Below are 25,740 nucleotides of genomic sequence, written 5' to 3'. Positions count from 1 at the left end.
TTCATCCCCCCCCCCCGCTTCAAAATATAGTCTGGCCCCCCACAAGGTCTGAGGGACAGTGGACCGGCCCCCTGCTGAAAAAGCCCCCTGCTGACCGCCCTCTTCTTGAAAGTTCACAGAAAGGTTATTTCCCTTTTCCCTTTGTTCATTCCCTATTCACTCTCCCACATCCGTGCTCATTTCCCTCCCTCTCCCCCCCCCCCTGCCATATGTATTACTTAGCTGGAACAAGGGATTGGGTGAGGGGAAAGAGGATGTCATTTGATTCACATTTATAGGTGAACTTGGCTAATTGCCACTTTCTGAAACAACATGAGAGCTGAAAAACCACCACCACCAAATACTCACATGTCTCTGAGTTTTGCGATGCTGTTCTCCAACCAAGTTCATCAGGTAGTATACAAAAGTCATATTACGGGGGTTAAGTGCAACATGCAAAATGCATTATATTAGGGGAAATCGTTTTGCCAATATATTAGGAGAATTTCTGGTGTTGATTCTGCATCCAAGTCTTTAGTTTACCTGGTCAACCCCCCCCCCCCCACTATCAGAACAATATAAATTCCAGGCTCTTAGCTAATTTTGCTAAGAGAAAACAAACCAAGGGCCAGTTTTTTCTTTATGCGTATTTGGACCCAGAGGGGGAAAAGACTGCTGCTAATCAAACTGCCTCTGTATTCATTACATATTATGCATCCCTCTGTGCCACTGCATCGCTGGATGTCGATTGCATCTGTCTTTTTGATGGATAGGCAACCTAAGGCATAGGGGGCCGGATCTAGCCCAATCGCCTTCTCAATCCGGCCTGTGGACAGTCTGGAAATCAGTGTGTTTTTACATGAGTAGAATGTGTCCTTTTATTTAAAATGCATCTCTGGGTTATTTGTGGGGCATAGGAATTTGTTCACCCCCCAAAAAAAATATAGTCCGGCCCACCACATGGTCTGAGGGACAGTGGACAGGTCCCCTGCTGAAAATGGTTGCTGACCCCTGGGTAAGATAGCCCTATACCCCTGAGAGTCATTCGGAGGCCACAGTTTCCCTCCCAGAGCTACAGTTCCTATAGTGGTGTAACAATCCGTCTCCTCAGGGAACTTTTGGAATTGTAGCTCATAGGGGGGGGGGGGGATAGTGCAGTATCGCTCAACATCCCTATCAAACTATAGCTCCCATAATTTTTTTGGGGTGGGGTGGGGAAAGCTGTGGCTGTTTAAAATGGTGCTGTACTTCTTCAAATATGTGATGTGAACCGGGTCTCTTAAAGAGTTTACCACATAGAAACAGCCAGCCAGTAGGCGATGCAATAGGAAATTCTTGCTAGGTTGCATGATATGGCCTTGGAGACTGACCCCCCCCCCACCCCCAATCCATCCAAACTATTTAGGTTGAAAATACAAAGGCCCCATTTCATAGCTAGTGACTCTTCTGAAAGACTGCGGAGCTATCCAGCTCTCCTCCCAGAGGCCAGCCATCAAGCTGGTTGTTTCCAGCCAAGTTTCCCTCCTTCTCTACGCTCCCTGTCCCCTGAGCCTGGGCGTCTGTGTCTGAAGAGAAGACAAAAGCGCCTCTCTGCTTGTCATAAGAATGGGGTTCCTGCTTGGGCGCAGTGGTGTGAATGGCTTGTCTCAAGCGCCTGGGGAAGGGGCATGATGCAAATTCACTTCTACACAAAAGGCTCTTTGAGGGAAGGAGGCTGGGCCAGCAGGAGACTGATCTTGAGAAAAGCCATGAACTTGAGGAAATACAGTAGATGTTTCCCATAGAATTTCAAATGCCAAGGTAGGGGGTGCGATGGCGCAACGGCCCTTTTCCCCCTGGCGCCATTGGGCCTGTCCTCTCACTTAAAAATAGAGTGTGCACTCAACTCACAGAATGCCAATCTCATAAATTCCCACAGGCTATCTCAGATTATCTTGTGGGGGACTTGCGTGAGGTAAAACTTAATAATTAGGAGTCTCAGGCAGGATTTGTTCTAATAAACAATAATGGTTTTATTTAACAAGGAAATTTATGACACGAGTAGATAACACTTAGGATACTTCAGTTTACAATGTTATTTCACTTCAAGGTTTTCTCGGTTGTTTCACACTTAATACTTTGGTTCTTAACTTAATACTTTGGTTCTTAACAAGGTGGTGCTTTCTGTCGGTTGCACACCCCTTTGACAACCCTACTCCTGAGGTACTCCAAGTAATAGACCCAAGGTTTCACTGGTTTGGGAGTCTTCTCTTACTAGAAGAATCTCTCCCCTCCTTACAGGAATGACACCTAAGTAGACTGTCTCTTTACAGCTTCTACTTCTCCTGTCTCAACCTCAGCCTCCCCGTTAATTCCTGGCCTATTACTCTCACAGGACACCACACACTGTCCTTCACACTAAGCTCAGAGACTCCTTTCTCTAGCTTGTGATATTTTCCTCAGAGTGGATGTTTCTACCCAGAACCAACTCTCACTCCCTATTGCTACAATGCACTCTCCGTGGGACTGCCCTTGAAGACAACTTGGAAACTCAACTTGGTCCATAATGCAGCTGCCATATTGCTGGGTGGGCTTCCATTTAGATTTCATATAACCCCTGTTTTTAAAAAGCTGCAGTGGCAGCCAGTTTGTTTCTGGGCCCAATCAAAGGTGTTCACTTAGTGTTTAAAATCCTAAATGACTTGGGCCCCAAATATCTGAAAGCCCATCTCCTTCCTTACAGAACCCTTTGAGTGCTAAGATTGGTAGTTCGTCCACCCTCAGAGATTCAGAGTGGCAGTGACCCAGGAGAAGGCCTTCTCTGTGGTGGCCCCAGTGGTGGAACTCCCTCCCTACAGAGACACGATTGGCACCTTCATTACATAGCTTTTGGCAAATGCTGAAGATGTGCCTCTGTACCCTGGCCTTAGATGCTTGAGGTGCATATTTTTAAAACTTACAGCTTGCGGTTGTAAGCTGCTTAAATCTGTTTCCAATATTGTGTTTTTTAACATTGCAACCTGTCCCAGGACCTTAGGATGAAGGGCAGGTAATTAGTATTTTTGTTTTTTAATTAAGTCTTTATTGGTTTTAAATACAAAGATACAATGATACAAACATACAATGAAGGTAAGTATTTCAGATTTAAATACAGGGGGAAAAGAAAAGAAAGGGGGGGGAGAGAAAATTTTGAAACAAAGACAAAAAAAATGATAAAAAGAAAAAAAGACCAAAGATTTATACGACATTATAATATTTTTTTTTTGCAAAAAACTTCCAATCTTTCTCGTTATACTTTTTCTGTTGTCATGGTATTATTGTGCAGTTTTGTTTTATATCCTTTTTCATACATTCCACTATAACATTTATATCATTTATCTATTATTCGCAAGTATCATTCCAATTCTGCTAAGATGGTATCATTTTTGCGATGTAATTTTATATATTCCTTAAATATTTTCCTTTCTCCGTATGTTTTCTGGTTTAAAACTCCCCTGACTTTTCCCGTCAGCTTTGCCAGTTGGAAATACTCTATCATAAGTGTCTGCCAATCTGTGGGCAGGTAATTAGTAATAAGAATGTTTCACACCACCACCCTGGGTCATTCTGATCAGTAATGGTGGAAGAGGGTGCCTCATCAGAGCTGACCCATTGCCACTGCTCATCTTCCCAGGTAGCGTTCCAGGGACGAAGGGTGCTGGCTGTGGCCCTGGGAACCCAGAAGGCCCCACAAGAACATTCCAGAATGTTCTAGAACCATCTTGAATGTTCTGGAACAGTCTTGCAGCCTGCCGGGCTCTCCTGGCAGACGTGCACCACTTTCTGGAGTAGATGAACCAAGGGAGAAGTAGTTTTCCTGAAGTTTGAAGGCCTTTGGGCATGGGTGGGGAGGTCTCAGTGGCAGAATCTGGCCATTCACTAGCCCTGATCTGTGTTCTCTCCTCCAGTGCTTAAGCCTGGCTGGGATGCATCCTTGCACTCTGGTAATGCTTCTTGCTTTCCTGGATGGTGAAAAGAGATGTTTCCTGTGCAGGGCAAAGTATGCTTGAAGCTTGTGCAGAAGCTCCTGACTTTTGCTGGAATGTAGCATGTTGTGGAAAGGTGAAAGGCACATCCATTGCTCCACCTGCTTTTGGCTCTGACCCTGCCTGTCACTGGCATATGGCCTCTCAGAAGCTTGTTCATGGGGGAATATGGCCCTCGGGCAGCATAATTCCCCACCTTGGGACATAGGAAGCTGTCAGTCAAATGGCGAGGATGGCTAAAAGCTCTGTCCCCTGGAAGGGACCTGCTGCTTGCAAAGCAGGCACGACAACAGCCAGCCTTCCAGGGCTTCTTCACCCATTTGGCAGAGCCGGCAATGAAACCTGTTCTTTCCTTCTCCCTCCCCTTTGCAGCACCTGTCTCTGAGATGTGTGAAATGGGGCTGGTCTCTCCTGAGCCCTCCAGCCTGACGCCATACTATGGGGAGATGCCGGACGCTTATTGTCAGGACGACCGCTGGCAGAGGTTGCGCACGGCTGTCAGGAAGCTGGAATTCTGGGAGAACTTTGAGGCGGAATTGATTGGCAGCGGCTTCTTCTCCAAAGTGTTCAAGGTATGACTGAAGCGAAATGCAGCCTTTGCAATGCTTTGACACTGGCTTAAGCTTTTAGTGCAGATTCACCCTCTGGAGTGCAGGGCGCTTGCAACCCTTTGCACCTGCCTGCCTGTCTGTGCTGCCTCTTCAGTTCAGCTGCCCTGTCAAATAAGGGAGAGAGTGTTACTCTGGCAGCCTTTTTTGTGCTGCTGTAAAACAGAAACAGGGGACGCGGGTGGCGCTGTGGGTTAAACCACAGAGCCTAGGACTTGCTGATCAGAAGGTCGGCAGTTCTAATCCCCACGACGGGGTGAGCTCCCGTTGCTCGGTCCCAGCTCCTGCCAACCTAGCAGTTTGAAAGCACCTCAAAGTGCAAGTAGATCAATAGGTACCGCTCCGGCGGGAAGGTAAATGGCGTTTCCATGCGCTGCTCTGGTTCGCCAGAAGTGGCTTAGTCATGCTGGCCACATGACCCGGAAAAAACTGTCTGTGAACAAACGCCGGCTCCCTCGGCCTGTAAAGCGAGATGAGCACTGCAACCCCAGAGTCGGTCACGACTGGACCTAATGGTCAGGGGTACCTTTACCTTTACCTAAAACAGAAACCTGTTGCAGCCTGGAGAGGGCAGGTAAGGCTGTACTGTGGTGGTGGTGTGCAGCATCTGTTTTGTGTGCCGGGGTGTCTATGTGGTGGGGTCCCAGGCTTAATTCCCTGCATCTCCCAGTAAGGCTGAGAAAGAGACCCCCTGCCTGAAGACCCACAGAGCTGCTGCCGGTGGGAGGGCACAGTGAACAAGACAGTCTGGTGGCCTGACACGGATAACACAGCTTCTTGTGTTCCTAGACTGGGGTAGGCAACCTAAGGCCCAGGGGCCCAGATGCGGCCCAATCGCCTTCTCAATCCGGCCTGCGGACAGTCCGGGAATCAGCTGTTTTTTACACGAGTAGAATGTGTGCTTTTATTTAAAATGCACCTCTGGGTTATTTGTGTGGCATAGGAATTCATTCATTATTTTTTTTCTAAATATAGTCTGGCTCCCCACAAGGTCTGAGGGACAGTGGACCGGCCCCCTGCTGAAAGTTTGCTGACCCCTGTGCTAGACCTTTACTCAAGCCTGTATGCGTTAAACCCACAACTTAATAGTGGTCAAAGAAGCTGAGCCCGGTTTCCTGAGAAAAGGCACAGTGCCGTGTTTCAGACAAGGAAGGTCAGCTGTAAAAATTGCCAGTCTCCTGCCAGCCTTCCTGATGCAAGCAGATTTGGAAGCATAGCACATTCTCTCCATCCCAGGCACCCCCTCCCCTGGCAACTGGCAACCATGAGCTGGTTCCCAATCCGTCATCCCCACCTACTCACTGCAGCCTCCTGACTCTCTTGTTCCTCCCAATCTTGCAAATTGTTGTTGTGATAGTTACTATCTCCTTCCCCCTCCCTGCACACACACACACACACACACACGCACACACGCACAATTTTCTTGCAGCATTTCTCTCTCTCTCTCTCTCTCTGTCTCTCTCTCTCTCTCTCTCTCTCTCTCCTTTCTTGGCGCTCTGTAGAATCCCAGCAGCCAGCAAAGCTGGAGACATTTCACTGTAGAATGAAACCGTTTTAGATAACAAGAAGGATTCCCAGAGATCCACTATGAAGCCTTTGTTTAGAATAGAGGGGGGGGGGGGTCTCTCGTTGGACATAGGTGAAATTGTGTTTTCTTCTAGTTTTATAATGCCCAGTGATGAAATAGCATTTGATGTTTGGGTTTGTATGGCATCCAGGAGAGCTGTTCCCTGGGGTTTAATCCATTGGTTCCTGAACTTTTTTGGGCTGCTGCCCCCTTGGTTCCATAAACTCACCCGATAAAAAGCATTGGTCAGAACAGCACAGTAAAATTTGAAACAGTAATGTGCTCGTGTATTCAAAATACAATTAAAACTTAATTTTAGCTAACAAAACTGATTAACTTGATCCAGCGACACCAGCTTCTCAGAGTCTGATGGTTACTTAGCAAGAGTCTTGTTCCCCACCCCTGAAGTAAAGGTTGCAGCCGTCATTCTCAGCCTCCCTCGTCCACTTGTGTGGAGTCTCTCCTTCATGGGTGGCGGTGAGGGGGAAGCACTCAGCTATTTATTTATTTGTAGGAGTTTCTAAACTGCTCAACACATAAAAAATACCACAAACAGAACCAGTCAAACAGACCCAGTTGAAAGTGCTTCACTTATATCAGGCACGTCCAACAGGTGGTAGATCACTGGCTCCCCCCAAAAAAGCTCAACAACTTTGACCTGAACCCCAAAAAAGGGGGTAGATCACTGTCAGTTTTTACCTCTGTGAGTAGATCACGGCCTCTTGGAAGTTGTCCACCCCTGACTTATATTATATCACTAATGCTAGTGGAATAATCCAGGTGTTCGATTATTTCAGTCGTCGTACATAAAGTACTCACATATGTAATCACTGGGCCTTTTCTTTGCAAATTGCTCACTGGCGGGGATTCCTTGGGTCTATTTCCTGACTCCTCATCTAAATATCTCATCTTCGTCCAATACTCCGGTGGTTCTATAGTTATTTTTCTGTTGAATTACCGTATTTTTCGCTCTATAAGATGCACCAGACCACAAGACGCACCTAGTTTTTGGAGGAGGAAAACAAGGGGAAAAATATTCTGAATCTCAGAAGCCAGAACAGCAAGAGGGATCTCTGTGCAGTGAAAGCAGCAATCTCTCTTGCTGTTCTGGCTTCTGGGATAGCTGCGCAGGCTGCATTCGCTCCATAAGATGCACACACATCTCCCCTTACTTTTTAGGAGGAAAAAAGTGAGTCTTATAGAGCAAAAAATGTGGTATATCACTAAGATAATACCTTCACAATAGCCCTGCCCTGGTAGATCAGCCTGAAGCTGGTCTAAAGTAAAAAGGACAGGAATTTCCCTCCAGCCTCCCAGTGAGTTTGTGGTGGAGGTGAGATGGTTGTGTTGTGTTTCCGAATGTTTTATTGAATTTATAGTAAGATGTCAATGACCAAGGACATGGCCAAATAATGGTATCATTGAGTACAGTACCAAGGCTTCAACTATCCATGGCAGAGCATGTGTGGTGGAGGTCGGACATTAATGTCACTTCTGTTTATGTTGTTGCACCACCTCCTCCAGTTTCTGCTCATAAAGCCCTCATCCGAGCACAGTACGTAGACACTTGCCAGGTGGTTATAGCAGGTCTTTAAATGCCAAATACTTGGTGCAATATGCCACTGACCCCGCTATTCCGCCAGCCTGGTTAAAGCATCAGCCTTGTTTTGAGCTGGCTGCCTCTTCCTCAGAGAGCTGTGAGCGTGTAAATCCCTTTTATTCTTCACTAAAAACAAATGCTGAGCCACAGTGCTGCTGGGCTGGTTAATAGCCAAAGCAAATGAGAGGTTTTTGATAGTTGTTTACTCAGTTACAAAGCAAACTAAGTCTCTTTAAGATGTTTGCCAATTCCTTGCAATTGCCTGGAGCCTGCAGCTCTCTATTTTAAGGCTGGCTGGTCTTTTACACCCAGATGTTCCAGGGGAAAACCTGAAGATCTTGAAGATGCAAACTGCTGCTCCCTAATACACAGAATTCCAAGGAGATATCGTATGAATTCTATTTGATAGATTGATTATATTTGTGGATGGGTAAATATTATATATATATTTCCCCCCACAAGTTGTGAGGAGGTGTGTATGAATCTGAACTTATGATATGGTTTATATCTTTAGATCATGGCATAAGTATAAGATTGACATAGCTCTAATGTGGCATGAGACACCCCCCCCCCCATGATGAGCTTTGGTGACCCTGGAACAAGCCAGATTCCGACTGCCTGCTGAAAGGCATTTGGGCATCCTAAGTTCACCCGTAAAAAGGTAAAGGTAAAAGACCCCTGACAGTTAAGTCCAGTTGTGAACGACTCTGGGGTTGTGACGCTCATCTCGCTTTCTTGGCCGAGGGAGCCAGCGTACAGCTTCCGGGTCATGTGGCCAGCATTACTAAGCCGCTTCTGGCGAAACCAGAGCAGCACACGGAAACGCCGTTTGTCTTCCCCCCGGAGCTGTACCTATTTATCTACTCTGGGCTGCATCAATAGGAGTATAGCATCTAGATCAAGGGAAGTAATAGTGCCACTGTATTCTGCTCTGGTCAGACCTCACCTGGAGTACTGTGTCCAGTTCTGGGCACCACAGTTCAAGAAGGACACTGACAAACTGGAACGTGTCCAGAGGAGGGCAACCAAAATGGTCAAAGGCCTGGAAACGATGCCTTATGAGGAACGGCTAAGGGAGCTGGGCATGTTTAGCCTGGAGAAGAGGAGGTTAAGGGGTGATATGATAGCCATGTTCAAATATATAAAAGGATGTCACATAGAGGAGGGAGAAAGGCTGTTTTCTGCTGCTCCAGAGAAGCGGACACGGAGCAATGGATCCAAACTACAAGAAAGAAGATTCCACCTAAACATTAGGAAGAACTTCCTGACAGTAAGAGCTGTTCGACAGTGGAATTTGCTGCCAAGGAGTGTGGTGGAGTCTCCTTCTTTGGAGGTCTTTAAGCAGAGGCTTGACAACCATATGTCAGGAGTGCTCTGATGGTGTTTCCTGCTTGGCAGGGGGTTGGACTCGATGGCCCTTGTGGTCTATTCCAACTCTATGATTCTACTTTTTGGCATGCTTTCGAACTGCTAGGTTGGCAGGAGCAGGGACCAAGCAATGGGAGCTCACTCTGTTGTGGGGATTTGAACCTCTGACCTTATGATTGGCAAGCCCAAGAGGCTCAGTGGTTTAGACCATAGCACCTCCCTGTCCCTGAGTTCACCCATATCTGACATAAATGATTAACACATGCAAATTAAGTGGCTAAGTGCAGGATATTCAACTCCTCAGTATTTGTATAATGGTGAGGTGATTTGAAGGCAGATAGCAGACAGGGATGCCTAGTTACAGGAAGGTAGCCATTTTGGTCTGCTGTAGTCGAAACAAAATAAAAAAATTCCTTCCAGTAGCACCTTAGAAACCAACTAAGTTTGTTATTGGTATGAGCTTTCGTGTGCATGCACACTTCTTCAGATACCTAGGGATGCTTAGGTTCAGATAACTATTACAAGTCTTTCACCCTTTTGTTAAACAAATAGGGTGGCTAGTTAAACCATTTCTCACTATTCTGGGGCTAGCAGGGCAAAATTGTAAAGGGAAAACATTCCCTTCTCTAAGCCGAGATTGATTTATAGGGCTTGGATACCCTATATTGCATTCCACTTAGGGGTCATCTATTTTCAGCTCTAGGCCCTTCTCCCAGGTAAGTGTAAAAGCTTCTAATGGGTCCAAAAGCTGGAGGGCACCTAAAGCAGTTGCTCCCAAAGGAGGCAGTATCCGTGCTCTGGGGACGGGGCAGGCCAGTTGGTGGGGTTACCTGTGGAGTGAGGCAACAGCTTCCACTGTAACCTTTTCTTTCCTGAATCTTAATGCCAAATTGATTGAATTCCTGATGACTTCCGACTCAGGGTAGCCCAGTGTGGGAGCACTGATATTCCACTGAGCACAGAGAGAAGCAGGTGGTGGGTGAGAGAATCCGGAAGGCTTCCGGTTGTGGGTGCCAAATACCCTGCACTGGTGGTCTAGATTAGACATGCCTTGAAAGTGATTAAGAGGAGGCAAGGCATGGTGGACATTAGCAAATGGCAGCATGTCCTCAGCAAAACATATTTTATTAGGAAGAGGCGTATGGAGCCGAGTGAAGATTTCCTGCATTGCCTGTTTGCAAAGGTCACTCCACAATTTTGCGTCCATTAGAGGCGGCATAGTGACTGTTTTATGGAGCTGAACAGCTGAGCTGCCCCCATCAATCTTGTTTTGAAGCAGGGAATGTGGAACAGCCAAGGTAGTGCACAAAGAGGGATGCGGGAAGCGATAAAGGTCAGACCTGGATAGAAGTGCTAAGCAGGGCTATTAGTTAATTAAAAAGCCTTCACAAATCAACAAGGAACCCTTTTAAAGTGTGGCTTTGGATGAATCTGAAATTTGCATATGTCAGTTTCAGTAAGAGGACCTCACAAATTCTGGCACTAATTATTGGAAAGAAAGATATGCTTTTAACATTTTTTGTTTGTTTGTTTTAATTCCCTAGCCCAGTAATGCCTCAGAATTCACATTACTGTACCCTTAGCACACAGCTGCACTGAGTATAGAATTACTCTTGGCCAATAAATAGAGCTTTAGTTGATTTAATCCAACACTCCCACTTTCTGAAATTGCAGCTCTGGCACTAAAAGACAAATGAAAATTTAGCTGCAGCAGATATTACCTGCTGAAGGAATCAGGCCCACTAGAAAAATCAATATGTAAACATGAGATCCTCTAGAGGTAAAAAAAATGCAAGGACAAATATTAAATAGTGAAATTGAGGACAATATTAAATGGATGAAACAAAGGTCATTCGAATTTGCAAATAAACCCGGAAAGATGCTAGCCTGGCAACTGAAAAAGAAACAAAAGGAAAAACTGATTGATAAAATAGTGGAAGAGGGGAGAACTTTAGATAACCCTGAGGAAATTAAAAAGTGTTTTACAAAATATTATAATAAGCTATATAAAGCAGGAAATGAGACAGAGGTTGAAATAAAAGAGTATCTATGTGGAAAGGATATACCTAAAATTAAGAAAGAAATTTTATACCTAAAATTAAGAAAGAAAAGATTCAAGAGCTAAACTCCCCAATAACCACGACAGAAATGCAAGGACAAAAAAAAATGCAAGGACAATTTTCTTTCTTTAGTGTCAGGCCTGGTCGTTGTCCTCTTCAGATCACCACACAAACGCTTCTTGTTCTTTTATAACTTTTTATTGCGTATTAACAAAACAATCTTATAAACGGTTCTTAAATATTCTTCCTCAGAGTCACTTCTTTCAGATACCTTCTGAGCTCTGCTTCTCCATGACCAGCCACTCTCAAAATGGCGAAGGCGCCATTGTTCCCTTCGCTTTCCCGCTCTTTTTCCTACCCTCCTGGCTAGAGCTGGCTTGGATCTCCCCTCCTCCGAATCTGAGCTAGAACTGAACCCTGGCCTTTCCTGGGAACAGCCGGTCCCCAGTGGCATAGCGTGGGTTGTCAGCACCCGGGGCAAGGCAAGTAATTTGCGCCCCCTAACCCGTGGATTTGCACCCCCTAACCCGTGGATTTGCCCTAACCCCAGATGTTGCGCCCGGTGCGGTCGGCCCCCCCCCTGCACCCCCCACGCTACGCCACTGCCGGTCCCTCCCTGTTGCTCTCTTCTCTTCAATTCACTGCTCTCCTCCCCCCCTTGGGGAATGCTTTCTCCCTCTGGGAAACTGGAATCTTCTAACTCTAACTCTTCCCTGACATTTAGTTAGGTTTTTAAAATGTTAAATAATGTAAAACAGAACCATTCACCCCAGCCTATGAATGGCTGTGGATAATACAGGAAAAAAGGAATATGTGCAGAGCCTCACAAACTAAGGTTCACTGGAAATGCAGTCTCTCTTTCTAGAAAATAAGGCGTATCCATGTCAGTGGTGTTTTTGTTTTTATAGTCTTGGTTCTAATTTCTATTGTAGAAAAAGTCTGGAATGTATCACTGAAGTCCCCATCCCCTGTTTTTTGTCTCTGCTTCAATATTTCTTACCAGTTTTCTGCTGGTGTGGTTTTGTTTTATGCTGAATTGTGCATCTTAATAAAATTCCTTATAATACTATAAAGAAAATATATACAGTATGTAGAAGCCCCAACCTGGAAGCGTTTTTGCTGGATTTCAGCAGGCCTTGTGTATGAAGGTCTCTTCCAATTAACCAGAGCACCTCCTCACTGCCCCAGCTGGAAAATTCACATCCCATGGGTGCCACGTGCGAGGAGTGGCTGTTTATAAATTCGCTATGGGAGAAGGGCAGTGATGTGGCAGCCTCTTTGGCAGGTGTCATTTGTAGCCTTTAATCTGTTTAAAGTGTCCAGATAAAGGGATGTGATAGCACTACTCCCTTCTGCCTTGGTCAAACCTCACCTGGAGTCCTGTGTCCAGTTTAAGAGGGATATTGACGAGCTGGAAGGTGTGGAGAGGAGGGTGACCAAGACGATTGAGGGTCTGGAAACCAAGCCTTATGAGGTTGGTGCAAAGTGTTGGTGCTGACCTTTAAAGCCCTAAACGGCCTCGGTCCAGTAGACCTGAAGGAGCGTCTCCACCCCCATCATTCTGCCCAGACACTGAGGTCCAGCGCCAAGGGCCTTCTGGCGGTTCCCTCACTCCGAGAAGCCAAGTTACAGGGAACCAGCCAGAGGGGCTTCTCGGTAGTGGCACCCGCCCTGTGGAACACCCTCCCACCAGATGTCAAAGAGAAGAAGAACTACCTGATATTTAGAAGACATCTGAAGGCAGCCCTGTTTAGGGAAGCTTTTAATGTTTAACAAACCACTGTATTTTAATACTTTGTTGGAAGCCGCCCAGAGTGGCTGGGGAAACCCAGCCAGATGGGCAGGGTATAAATAATTAATAATAATAATAATAATAATAATAATAATAATAATAATAATGGACAGTTGAAGGAACTGGGAATGTTTAGCCTGGAGAATAGGAGACTGAGAATTGACAGAATATGATGGACTATATGGAGCTGGCGGAGATGACCGGTAGAATCCAAGACCAGGGAGAAGAGTCGGTGGAAGAAGATTGGAAGAAATTTAAAGACTATTTACAGAAATATTGCAAAATTAATGAATGTTAGAATGATGTTGGAATGAAGTTAAGTGGTTTTAGCAGCAATGCTATTAAGGTCTATGTAAAAATGGATTGTTAATAGATGGGAATTTGAAGTAAAAATATATTAAGATAAAGGATTAAGATAAGAGCAAAGAGGGAAAGGATTTGCTGAATTAATTAGTTGATTTGGGATGCAAAAAAGGGAGGTGTGAGGAGGTCCGGGAAACAAGTGAACGAAAGATAAGATATGGAAATACTGATTTGTTTTTAATTGTTATTCTATTTTCTCTGTTTTTTGTATTTTTGTGTGTTTTTTTTGTATTATTGTAACTTTGATTGAAACTTTAATAAATATTATTTTTTTTTTAAAAAGAGAATTGACAGAATAGCCATCTTCAGACACGCATGCAAGATGGAGCATGCTTGTTTTCTGTTGTGCCAGAGGGGAGGATCCAAACCAATGGATTCAAATTGCAAGAAAGATTCCAACTAAACATTTGGAAGAACTTTTTGATGATAAGAGCTGTTTGAATGTGGAATGGCCTGCCTTGGTAGGTGGGAGACTCTTATGCCTTGGTAGGTTTTTAAGTGGAGTTTGGATGGCCATCTGTCAGGTATTCTTTAGTTGTGATCCCTGCATTGTCAGGGTTGGACTAGATGACCCTTGGGGTTCCCTTCAAGCTCTATAATTCTTTGATTTTGTTATCCTTAGCTTCTACGTCATGTGCTTTGCGTGTGCTTTGGTACCTTAAACCTGTGTGCTCTCCCAAACTTTGTTTAAGCTGTTTCCATCTTACTGAGCAAATCACTACTACGATAGTCAGGGGAAAGTGTCAACAAAGGGCCTCTGATAGCTTGATCAGAATGATCCAGCAGGTACCAGCTTAATTTAGGTTCACCTCCAAGTGCCAGGGTTTTAAAGGAGCCATCAAGGTGAAGTGACATTATACCAAGGAGATCCTAGTATGGTGGTTTTAAATTTTGTTTGCTCTGCAGGGCTGCCCAGAGATAGGGAAAGACAAAGACAAATAATAATAATAATAATAATAATAATAATAATAATAATAATAATAATAATTTATTTATTTATACACTGCCCTTCCCTGGGTATAATACTAAGGTAAATGGGTCAGCAGTCTGACTTGGAGGTATTATTACTATTATTATTATTATTATTATTATTATTAATCCTGCCAAGTCAGATAATAATAAGTGGCAATTTAATTTACATACTGCTTAATGCCCAGGAGGCTTATAAGCAGCTTGCAAAACAGAAAAACAATTGCACAACATTATTCAAAAACAGAATTTAAATACAATCCTTTACATCAGAGGTCAGCAAACGTTTTCAGCAGGTGGCCGGTCCACTGTCCCTCAGACCATGTGGGGGGCAGGACTATATTTTTTTTTGGGGGGGGGGAGAACCCAGAGATTCATTTTAAATAAAAGCTCACATTCTACTCATGTAAAAACACACTGATTCCTGGCCCGTCCGTGGGCCAGATTGAGAAGGCGATTGGGCCGGATCCGGCCCCCGGGCCCTAGGTTGCCTACCCATGCTTTATATCCTGCTTGTGGGCCTATCAGAGGCGCCTGGCTGGCCACTGTAGGAAACAGGATCATAGAATCGTACAGTTGGAAGCGAACCTGAGAATCATCTAGCCAAACCTCTGCAATGCAGGATTCTGCAGCTGTATGGGGACTGAACCTGCAACTTTGGTTTTATCAGCACATGCCCATACCAACTGCAGGATGCTTAAGTAGGGATGTAGGAGGCTGCCTTATACCGAGTGAGACCGCATCAAGCTCAGTACTAGGAACATGAGGAGATTCTGCTGGATCAGGCCAATGGCCCATCTAGCCCAGCATCTGTTCCCACAGTAGCTCACCCAGATAGCTCAATGGGAGACCAGCAAGCAGGATTCAAGCACTAGAGCAGGTGTCAGCAAACTTTTTCAGCAGGGGGCCAGTCCACTGTCCCTCAGACCTTGTAGGGGGCCGGACTATATTTTGGAGGGGGAAAATGAACAAATTCCTATGTCCCACAAATAACTCAGAGATGCGTTTTAAATACCGTAAAAGCACACATTCTACGCATGTAAAGACACCAGGCAGGCCCCACAAATAACCCAGAGATGCATTTTAAATAAAAGGACACATTCTACTCGTGTAAAAACACGCTGATTACCAGACCATCTGCGGGCCGGATTGAGAAGGCGATTGGGCTGGATCCGGCCCCCGGGCCTTAGTTTGCCTACCCATGCACTAAAGCATTCTCCCCTCCTGTGGCTTCCAGCAACTAGTATTCAAAAGCATTGTTGCCTCCAACTGTGGAGTACAGCCACTTTGGGTAGTAGCCATTGACTGCCCTCTCTTTCATGAACCTGTCTCCCCCTTTTTTAAAGTCATCCAAATTGGTGGTCGTCACTGACTCCAGCCGGAGGGAGTTCCATACTTTGACTATGCCCTGCAATCTGCATGAATAAGTACTTTCTTTTACCTGTTCTGAATCTTCCCAAAACTCACAGGTTGCCCAAAGCCCTGGAGGCAAAGCAATGGTGGTGAAGATCTACAAGAATGACGCAGACCAGGAGGGGATCGTACGCGAGATCAGCTTGCTGCAGAAGCTCTCCCATCCCAACATTGTCAGGTGGGTCTCTGGGTGGCAGGTGACCAGGGGTGGCTCCCCCACTCGCCTCGGTGAGGCAGTCGCCTCAGGCGGCAGGCTGGAGACAACTGGGAGGGGCGGCAGATCCAGGGCCCCAAGAAGCATGCCTCACACTACCTTCTGCGCTTGTTTCCCATGGCCGTGGTCTAGAAAGAGTGGGAGCGATGCTTCGGCCACCTGTACCCCTTTGGCTTCCTTTTTTCTCCCTTGCTGCTTCCAGGATGTTGGTTCTTCTCTGAGCAACCTCTAGCTGCCTCAGGCTGAAAGCAAAGAGTAAGGTTACCGTAACTTCTGTCATAGAGCTTCAGTATGCTGATGACAACTTAGTGTGCGCGCACTCAGAGGATGACCTCCAAACCATCCTAAATATCTTTGCAGAAGCTTACAAAAAGCTTGGCCTATCACTCAACATTCAAAAAACCAAAGTGCTGCACCAGCAAGTACAAAATTATCCTTCTGGCAGCACCACAAATCCAACTCAATGATGTAATGTTGGAAAATGTCAATCACTTCTCCTACCTGGGCAGTTATCTTCCCACAAGGGCCAACACTGATGCCGAAATCCAGCATCGCCTGAGCTCTGCGAGTGTGGCTTTCTCCCAATTGAAGTATCATCATTCTTGTTCTTGGTTTAAATGACCTCGTGCTAGACAAAATAATAATTTTATTATTTGTACCCTGCCCATCTGGCTAGGTTTCCCCAGCTACTCTAGGCGGCTTCCAACAGAACACTGAAAACAGAATAAAACTTTAAACATTAAAAACTTCCCTAAACAGGGCTGCCTTCAAATGTCTTCTAAAAGTCAGATACGTGTGTATTTCCTTGACATCTGATGAAAGCGCAGTGAGGGAACTGCCAGAAAGCCCTCAGAGCTGTACCTCAGTGTCCGGTTGAACGATGGTGGTGGAGATACTCCTTCAGGTATACTGGGCTGAGGCCATTTAGGGCTTTAATGATCAGCACTAACACTTTGAATTGTGCTCAGAAATGCACTGGGAGCCAATGCAGATTCTTTAGAACAGGTGTTATATGGTCTTGGTGGCCACTCCCAGTCACCAGTCTGGCTGCCGCATTCTGGATTAGTTGTAGTTTCCGGGTCACCTTCAAAGGTAGCCCCATGTAGAGTGCATGGCAGTAGTCCAAGCAGGAGATAACCAGAGCATGCACCACTCTGGCGAGACAGTCCACGGGGAGGTGGGTCTCAGCCTGCGTACCAGATGAAGCTGATAAACAGCTGCCCTGGACACAGAATTGACCTGCACCTCTATGAGTAGCTGTGAGTCCAAAATGACTCCCAGGCTGTGCACCTGGTCCTTCAGGGGCACAGTTGCCCCATTCAGAACCAGGGATTCCCCCATACCTGCTCGCCCCCTGTCCCCCCCAAACAGTACTTCTGTCTTGTCAGGATTCAACCTCAATCTGTTACACCCCATCCATCCTCCAACTGCCTCCAGTCACTCACACAGGACCTACACTGCCTTCACTGATTCTGATTTGAAAGAGAGGTAGAGCTGTGTATCATCCACATACTGATGAACACCCAGTCCAAACCCCCTGATGATCTATCCCATATAGATCATATAGATGTTAAAAAGCATGGGGGAGAGGATGGAACCCTGAGAGACCCCACAAGTGAGAGCCCAGGGGTCTGAACACTCATCCCCCCCCCACCACTTTCTGGACACAATCCAGGAGGAAAAAGCGGAATCACTGTATAAAAGTGCTTCCAGCCCCTCTAGGTGGTCCAGAAGGATGTCATGGTCGGTGGTATCAAAGGCCGCTGAGCGATCCAGCAGAACTAGAAAACAGCTTTCACCTTTGTCCCTAGCCTGCAGGAGATCATCAACCAGTGAGACCAAGGCAGTTTCAGTCCCATGATGAGGCCTGAATCCCGACTGGAAGGGATCCAAATGGTCCACTTCTTCCAGGCGTGCCTGGAGTTGTTCAGCAACCACCTGCTCAATCACCTTGTCCAAGAGTGGAACATTTGAGACTGGGTGATAGTTGGCCATATTGGCCGCGTCCAAATATGTTTATTTAAGAAGCTATTTAATGACCACCTCTTTCAGTGGGTCTGGGAAGGCTCCCTCACAGAGGGAAGCATTCACCACTCCACAGAGCCCATCGCCTAGCCCTTCCCAGCTCGCTTTTATGAGCCAGGATGGGCAAAGATCAAGGAGACAGGTGGTTGGTTTCACTCATCCAAGCAGCCTGTCCACATCCTTGGAGGTAACAGATTAGAATTGATCCCATGCAACTTAACCAGACAGGACTCTAGCACTCTCCCGCCCCGGCCCTGCTCCCATGGTGGAGTCTACCTCTTTCCGGATCTGAGCGACTTTATCGGCAAAAACTTTGCGAAATCGTTGCAGGAGATCTTGGAGTCCTTACCAGGCCCAGATAACACAGGTGGTTCCATTAAATTGCAAATCACCTGAAAGAGTGTCCTGCTGCTGTTTTCTGCAGATGCAATAGAGGCAGTGAAGAAGGTCCTCTTTGCCGCCGCTATCGCCACTTGGTAGGCTCGACTTTGAGCTCTAACCCATGTCCGGTCTGATTCAGAATGAGTTATCTGCCACTGGCGCTCTAGCCATCTCAGTGATTGTTTCATCACCCTCAGCTCCAGGGAAAACCACATGGCTGTCCGGGCTCCATTAAATTGCAGAGGGCACTTCGGAGCCAAACAGTAGATAGCACTGGTTGACTCCTCATTCCAGTAGGCCACCAGGGAGTCAGCTGAAAGGCCATCAACATGGGACAAAACATCCCCTACCACTTTCTGGAAATCATTTGAATCCATTAAGTGGTGGGGGCGAACCACCTGAATCAGTCCTACGTCCCTGCAGAGGGGAAGGGTCGTGGAGAAGTCCAGTTGCACCAGGAAGTGATCTGACCATGGCACTTGTTTCGTTTCGCTTTTACTAAGTGTCAGATCACCCACGTCACTAGAGGTGAACACCAGGTCCAAGGCATGTCCGTGACTATGATTTTTGTACATTATATTCCCTAATAAAGGTATCTTGGGATCTGTGTGAAGGGTGAGAAGCTGTATCCCATTCTGGAGGTAAGGAACAATTCCCCAAGTGATTCCTCTTTACTGTTATTATGCCTATAACTATACAAGCAGTAACCATAACATAACAAATTGTTTCCCCATGATGGTACTGAATGTTAGGCAGCCCGCAAGACTTGAACCCTTTCCAGTGAGTGCTGGCTGAGGGATCCACTTATTCTTTCGGTGGTGGGCTCCAGATAATACTGTCATTCCCACCCAAGAGTCATCTCGTTCTTTTAGGACTAATGTGATGGAAGCTTCCACTAGAGCAGCAGCAAACAACAAATCCCTGCACATAGAAAACTAGCAAGTAGAGCATTTCTGATTTACTAGCTTTCTGTGTGTGAGGATTTGTTTCCTTTTTGGACTAGTGGAGTGGTCTGCCGTGGGAACCCTTGCAGGCAAACTGAAGAGGAACACTCCAGGCACGGGTTGCTGTTGGTGGCAATTTAACCTTGGTCCGTGAACAGCCTGCTCTGTTTGGCTGGTGCTGGAACCAGTGTCCCTTCCAGCTTCTTATGGAAATGATAATGGGTGTCCCTCTTCAATCCTCTACTGGTAGTATGTGAATGGCGGGTGCCTGGAAGAGCTGCTGGCCTGCAAAGACGTCTCTCTCAGCTGGAAGGAGAAAGTGGACCTGGCTTCAGACATCACCCGGGGGATGGTCTATTTGCACTCCAAGAACATCTACCACCGGGATCTCAACTCCAAGGTAAGCTAACTGGAGATCCTCCCTGGGCAGGGACAGTCTACCTCTTAAGGACCAGTTGTTGGCTGTGATGGTTGGTGCCCACTGGCACTGTTAGGGCAGAAGACAAGCAGGTTGTCAGAACCAGAACCAGAGCAGGCAGGTGGGGGTTGGCAGTGCCTCTTGCACCCTAACGGACTAAGCTCCACTGGTTGCTGGGCAGCGATAGCAAGGGAGGGTTGTGGTCTTTACGTCCTGCTTGTGGACTTGCCAGGGCGTTTGGTTGGTCACTGCGGAAAACAGGATGCTAAACTGGGAGCTTAGTCCAAATCAGGACATTCACCCATCTAGCTCAGTACAGTGGTGCCTCGCAAGACGAAAAGAATCCGTTCCGCGATTCTCTTCGTTTAGCAGTTTTTCCGTCTTGCGAAGCAAGCCGATTGACAGCTTAGCGGATTAGCGCTACAGCGGTCTAGTGGCTTTTCGCGATCAGCTGTTAAGCGGGTTATCAGCGGAACAGCTGATAGGCGGCTTAGCGGCTTAGGAAAAAGGGGGGGGCAAAAAAAACCCGCGGGGACGCGCAAGATTTTTTCGTCTTGTGAAGCAACCCCATATGGAAATTCGTTTTGCGAAGCGCCTCCAAAACGGAAAACCCTTTCGTCTAGCGGGTTTTCCATCTTGCGAGGCGTTCGTCTTGCGGGGCACCACTGTACCAAGGATGGAAGAAAAGCTCTGCTGGATCAGGCCCATGACCCGTCTAGTCCAGCACCCTGTTCTCGCAGTGGCCAACCTATGGAAAGCCAGCAAGCAGGACTTGAGGACCAGAGCACTCTGCCTTTTCTGTGTTTCCCAGAAACTGGGGAGCATTGCTACCCCTGACCATGGAGCTAGAGCATAGCCACCGTGGCCAGGAGCCCCTAATAGCCTCAACCTCCATTTATTTGCCCAGTCCTCTTTTAAAGCCGTCTCTGTGGGAGGGAGGGTGTTCCATAGTTCAACACTGCGCGGCGTGAAGAAGGACTTTGTTTTATCTGTCCTGAACCTTCCAACGTTCAGCTTCGTTGGGTGTCCACAAGTTATTGCATTAGGAGTACTGTCTACACCAGGGGTCAGCAAACCTTTTCAGCAGGGGGCCGGTCCACTGTCCCTCAGACCTTGGGGGGGGGGGCCAGACTATATTTTGAAGGGGAAAAATGAACGAATTCCTATGCCCCACAAATAACTGAGATGCATTTTAAATAAAAGCACACATTCTAATCGTGTGAAAACACCAGGCAGGCCCCACAAACAACCCAGAGATGCATTCTAAATAAAAGGACACATTCTACTCATGTAAAAAAAAGCTGATTCCTGGACCACCCGCAGGCTGGATTTAGAAGGCGATTGGGCCAGATCCAGCCCCCGGGCCTTAGTTTGCCTAAAGGTAAAGGGACCCCTGACCATTAGGTCCAGTCGTGGTCGACTCTGGGGTTGCGGCGCTCATCTCGCTTTATTGGCCGAGGGAGCCGGCGTACAGCTTCCGAGTCACGTGGCCAGCATGACTAAGCCGCTTCTGGCGAACCAGAGCAGCGCACGGAAACGCCGTTTACCTTCCCGCCGGAGCAGTACCTATTTATCTACTTGCACTTTGACGTTCTTTTGAACTGCTAGGTTGGCAGGAGCTGGGACCGAGCAACGGGAGCTCACCCTGTTGCGGGGATTCGAACTGCCGACCTTCTGATTGGCAAGTCCTAGGCTCTGTGGTTTAACGCACAGCGCCTACCCATGGTCTATACCAACTGGCAGCAGTTCTCCAGGATTTCAGAGAGGGAATCTTTCCCAGCCCTGCCTGGAGAACCTAGGCATTGAATCTGAGACCTTCTGCGTGCAAAGCAGATGATCGGCTACTGAACTTCTGGCCCTTCCTGATTAGACGAGCCTTTGGTCTCTAAGCAAAGGCAGTTCTTTATGCTCTTCAGAGATTTTGCAAATTATTTTAAATTTTGTATTCATTTCATAAAATTTATACGCAGCTTGATTGTTAAAAAGAACAAAGTAACCTCAGAGTGGCTTACAAATTCAACACACATTAACAAAGAGCCCTTGCAGGAAATCTCCCACATGAACCTAGAGAAAACTGGCTGAGTAGGGGAGAGGCGCATCTTTTTTGCTGCCTGCCTCTGCGAGGCAAAGCTCTCCAAGCTTGAACAGTGAGGTCATTGCCAATCTACTTAGAGGAGAGGCAGATCATCTGCTGGTTAATGGCATCATCGCTTAATGGGATTTTGGCCTCTGCATTTCTTGGGACTTTTCCAGAAGCCTCCAAATTTGCAGAGCTGTTGTTGGTGCGGGTAGAGGTTCGTGTCAGATTGGAGTTTGGGGTCACCCCAAGGGAAACAAGTGGGCAGGAGATTCCTGGAAGAGGGAAGAGTGCACTTGTTTGCACAGTGATGCAGCAATAGCTATCATTAAAAGGCGACCAGGCAAATTATTGGATAAGAAGGTCTATCAGTGACTATTAAATTAATGGAACTTCCATGCTGAAGTCAAGTCTACCTCTAACAGCTGCAATCGGGGGGCGGGGGGGGGACAACAGGATGCAGTTCTTTGGAGAGCTTTATGTCCTACGTGTGGATTTCTTAGAGATATCCTGCTGATAATTGTGGGAAGCAATGTGTGTATGTGTGTGTTGATCTAGGAAGGCTCCTTCTACAAAAGGGATGTCAACTAGGGATGAACAAATCCACTTCTTTCTCTTTCTAATTTCCTCCACTGTCTTAATTTGTGTGTTTAAAAAATTCTCATGAGAAGGTCCTCACTTTGGCCGCACACACACACTTTTGCAAGCAATTTCCCCAAATATAATTCATGTGTTGTTTACGCTAATATATGCATTTGTTACCATAAGTTTGTTTCTATCCTTCTTTTTGGCCCAAAGGCTTCCAAAGCAGTGAACAGATTAATAGAGAAAGAAATATACAGTACGTATAGAAGTACAATGAATAAATACAACACTTCAATAAAATTATAAAATAGCGAAGTCGCTAGATGCTCCATCAATCCCATTGCATGTGTTTGTGAGCTGGGTTCATTATCTCACCGCAGCTACAGCTCCCTTGCGTTCCACCTCTTACTTAGAAACCAAGTTAACTCATATCCACAGTTGCCCAAGGGGAACTGCCCTGAAGGAGCAAACACTGGTGACACTTTCCCCAAAATTATAAATTTTTGTACTCGTTTTTTAGTTGGTAAAGTAAAGGTAAAGGGACCCCTGACCATTAGGCCCAGTCGCGGACAACTCTGGGGTTGCAGTGCTCATCTCGCTTTACTGGGCGAGGGAGCCGGCGTACAGCTGCAAGAAGAGGGTGCTGGACTAGAGGGGCCCCCTTTGGCCACATCTAGCAGGGCTCTTTTTATGTTCTTATGGTGCCTTCAGATCTGTATCATCTTTTGGGGCTAGAACAGTGGTACCTCTGGTTGCGGACGGGATCCATTCCAGATGCCCGTTCGCAACATGAAAAGAGCGCAACCTGCAGTGGCACATCTGCACATGCACGGGTTGCGATTCGCTGTTTCTGCACATGCGCGTGACGTCATTTTGTGCTTCTGTGCATGTACGAGCGGTGAAACCCGGAAGTAACCCTTTCCGGTACTTCCAGGTGACCGCGGGACGCAACCTGAAAGAACGTAACATGAAGCAAATGTAACATGAGGTATGACTGTACAAGAATTCACCGACCTTCTGATTGACGGCTTCCTCAGCCAGTAAAGCGAGATGAACGCCGCAACCCCAGAGTCGTCTGCGACTGGACCTAACAGTCAGTCAGGGGTCCCTTTACCTTTACTTTATAAGAATTCACACACACCTCCTAGTGGTGCAGCAATAAAACTGCTGGCACATTTGCAAAGCTAAGCAGGATCCGGTATGATTTCAAATAATAATAATAATAGTAATAATAATAATAATAATTTTTATTTATACCCCGCCCTGCCCAGCCAAGGCCGGGCTCAGAGCGGCTTACAAGCAATAATAAAAACAAGAAGAATGATGACAAGTTAAAAACAAAAATAAAATACAACATTAAAATAATGGAACATTAAAATATTAAAATGTAGCCTCATCGCAGGAGGAGAAGGAAAAGAAAAAAGAAAGAGAGGGAGGGAGGGAATCAAATTGGCTCCAAGCCAAAGGCCAGGCGGAACAACTCTGTCTTACAGGCCCTGCGGAAAGAAATCAGATCCCGCAGGGCCCTGGTCTCATGAGGCAGAGCGTTCCACCAGGCCGGAGCCAGTGGTGAAAAGGCCCTGGCTCTGGTTGAAGCCAATCTAACTTCCTTAGGGTCCGGGACCACTAGGGTGTTGCTATTTATGGACCTTGAGGCTCTCCGTGGGGCATACCGGGAGAGGCGGTCCCGTAGGTACGAGGGTCCTAGGCCGTGAAGAGCTTGAGGATGAGGGAACGCATGTTGAGATTCCTGCATTGCAGGGGGTTGGGCTAGATGACCGTCGGGTCCCTTCCAGCTCTACAACTCGATGATTCTTGTATGTGTTCAAAGTTGCCACTTAGAGCAGGACAGGAAGAGAAAATGTGCAACCTTGTAAAGTGTGCCTTGAAATGGGTTTCAGAACTGCCTCATTCGGGTGACGCAACGTGGGCGTGAGGCCCTGGTGACGGATTTCGGCCTAGCCAAGGAAGTGGCGGAGCTTTCTGCGAAGGACCCTGAAAGAAAGCTTTCTTTGGTGGGCTCGGCTTTCTGGATGGCCCCTGAGATGTTGCGAGGGGAACCTTATGACCGGAAGGTACCATGTTGTCCACCCCCCATTAGTTTGAGGGCTGTTCTTTGTGGGACCCAATCTGGCCCTTATCCCCAGGGTACCTTGGTTTACTAGAGTAGTCTGCCTTGTTAGTAGTGATGGATGAGCCTATGAATTTCAGTTTCTCTGTTTCCCCCAATCTTATGTTCAGCTTACATCTATTTGTATTTTTTTAAGTCCTCAAAATAATTAGTTGACAACTTAGCACATTTTCCAATTTTATATGCAATCTCCCCTAATATTATTTGCCTTTAATGCCATTTTCATGAATATGCATTTTAATACACACTTTCCCCAAGTGTTTGTGTGTATGTGTGTGAGTGAGAGCGCACACACACAAGCACACACACACATTTTTCTTGGATTGGAGAACCGCATGGCAAAATTTGGAGACGTTTGAAGTTCAAGGATAGCTGTATTTTGGTTCATATCTAGTTTCAGGAAGTATTAATTGGGTAGGTTTGCATAAAAATGTGAACTGAACAGAATCCACCTTTCACCCCCTGGGTACCATGCCTGTCTATTTATTTTATTTTGCAACATTTATATAATGCTTGATCACTACACAGTCGTACCTCGGAAGTTGAATGGAAACCGTTCCCGAAGTCCATTCGACTTCCAAAATGTTCGGAAACTAAAGCGCAGCTTCTAATTGGCTGCAGGAAGCTCCTGCAGCCAATCGGAACCCGTGCAACCCGTGTTGGACGTTTGGGTTCCAAAGAAAGTTCGCAAACCAGAACACTTACTTCCAGGTTTGTGGCATTCAGGAGCCAAAAGGTTCATCTCGCAAGGCATTTGGGATGCAAGGTACGACTAAAACCAAAAAGCGTTTTACAGAAACCCCTTGTACAAGCTCACCTGCACCATTGTTTAATGTGGGTAGTAAATTTCTTGTACTTCCGTTCATTCTATGTTGTCTCGCCAGCATTCTTCTCTTAAATCACTCACTTCCCACACATTCTCCTCTATCGATCTGGATTTTCTCATACCAGCGATACTTGAAAAAGGCGAGGGCACGAAACAATCCATATTGGAGGAAAGGAAAGTGTAGGCAGAGAGTGATTTAAGAGGAGAGAGTCATATGGGTAGTGGAGAAGTGATGGAGGTGCAGAAAGCTTCCTCTCCACATTAAACAACAGTGCAGATGAGCCATCAATCTCTGACTCAGACAACAGTGTATGTTGTTTGCTTTTATGCAGAAACCTAGACGGCATCATCCTTAGCTGTGGTGGGTGGAGAAGTCTGCCTGCTTTCAGGTATTTCCAAGCTATTCAGAAGACTTC

The 25,740-nt window shown here is 46.5% G+C and overlaps 1 protein-coding gene across 2 annotated transcripts in view; it reads left to right on the top strand.

The window, feature by feature from the left end:
• The window catches only part of LOC114589202 (dual specificity testis-specific protein kinase 2-like), a 39,335-nt gene that overhangs the window by 6,239 nt on the left and 7,356 nt on the right, over positions 1-25,740 (top strand). For both annotated transcript variants that reach the window (XM_077922235.1, XM_077922234.1), the window contains 5 exons: positions 4,356-4,555; positions 15,780-15,901; positions 18,936-18,984; positions 19,538-19,687; positions 24,269-24,442. In XM_077922235.1, coding sequence (XP_077778361.1) covers positions 4,370-4,555; positions 15,780-15,901; positions 18,936-18,984; positions 19,538-19,687; positions 24,269-24,442 — 681 coding nt within the window. In that variant the 5' untranslated portion in view covers positions 4,356-4,369. The remainder of the gene's footprint in view (positions 1-4,355; positions 4,556-15,779; positions 15,902-18,935; positions 18,985-19,537; positions 19,688-24,268; positions 24,443-25,740) is intronic.

This window comes from Podarcis muralis, chromosome Z (assembly GCF_964188315.1).
Source record: "Podarcis muralis chromosome Z, rPodMur119.hap1.1, whole genome shotgun sequence".
Lineage (NCBI taxonomy): Eukaryota > Metazoa > Chordata > Lepidosauria > Squamata > Lacertidae > Podarcis > Podarcis muralis.
This window is presented reverse-complemented; position numbering and strand designations above follow the sequence as displayed.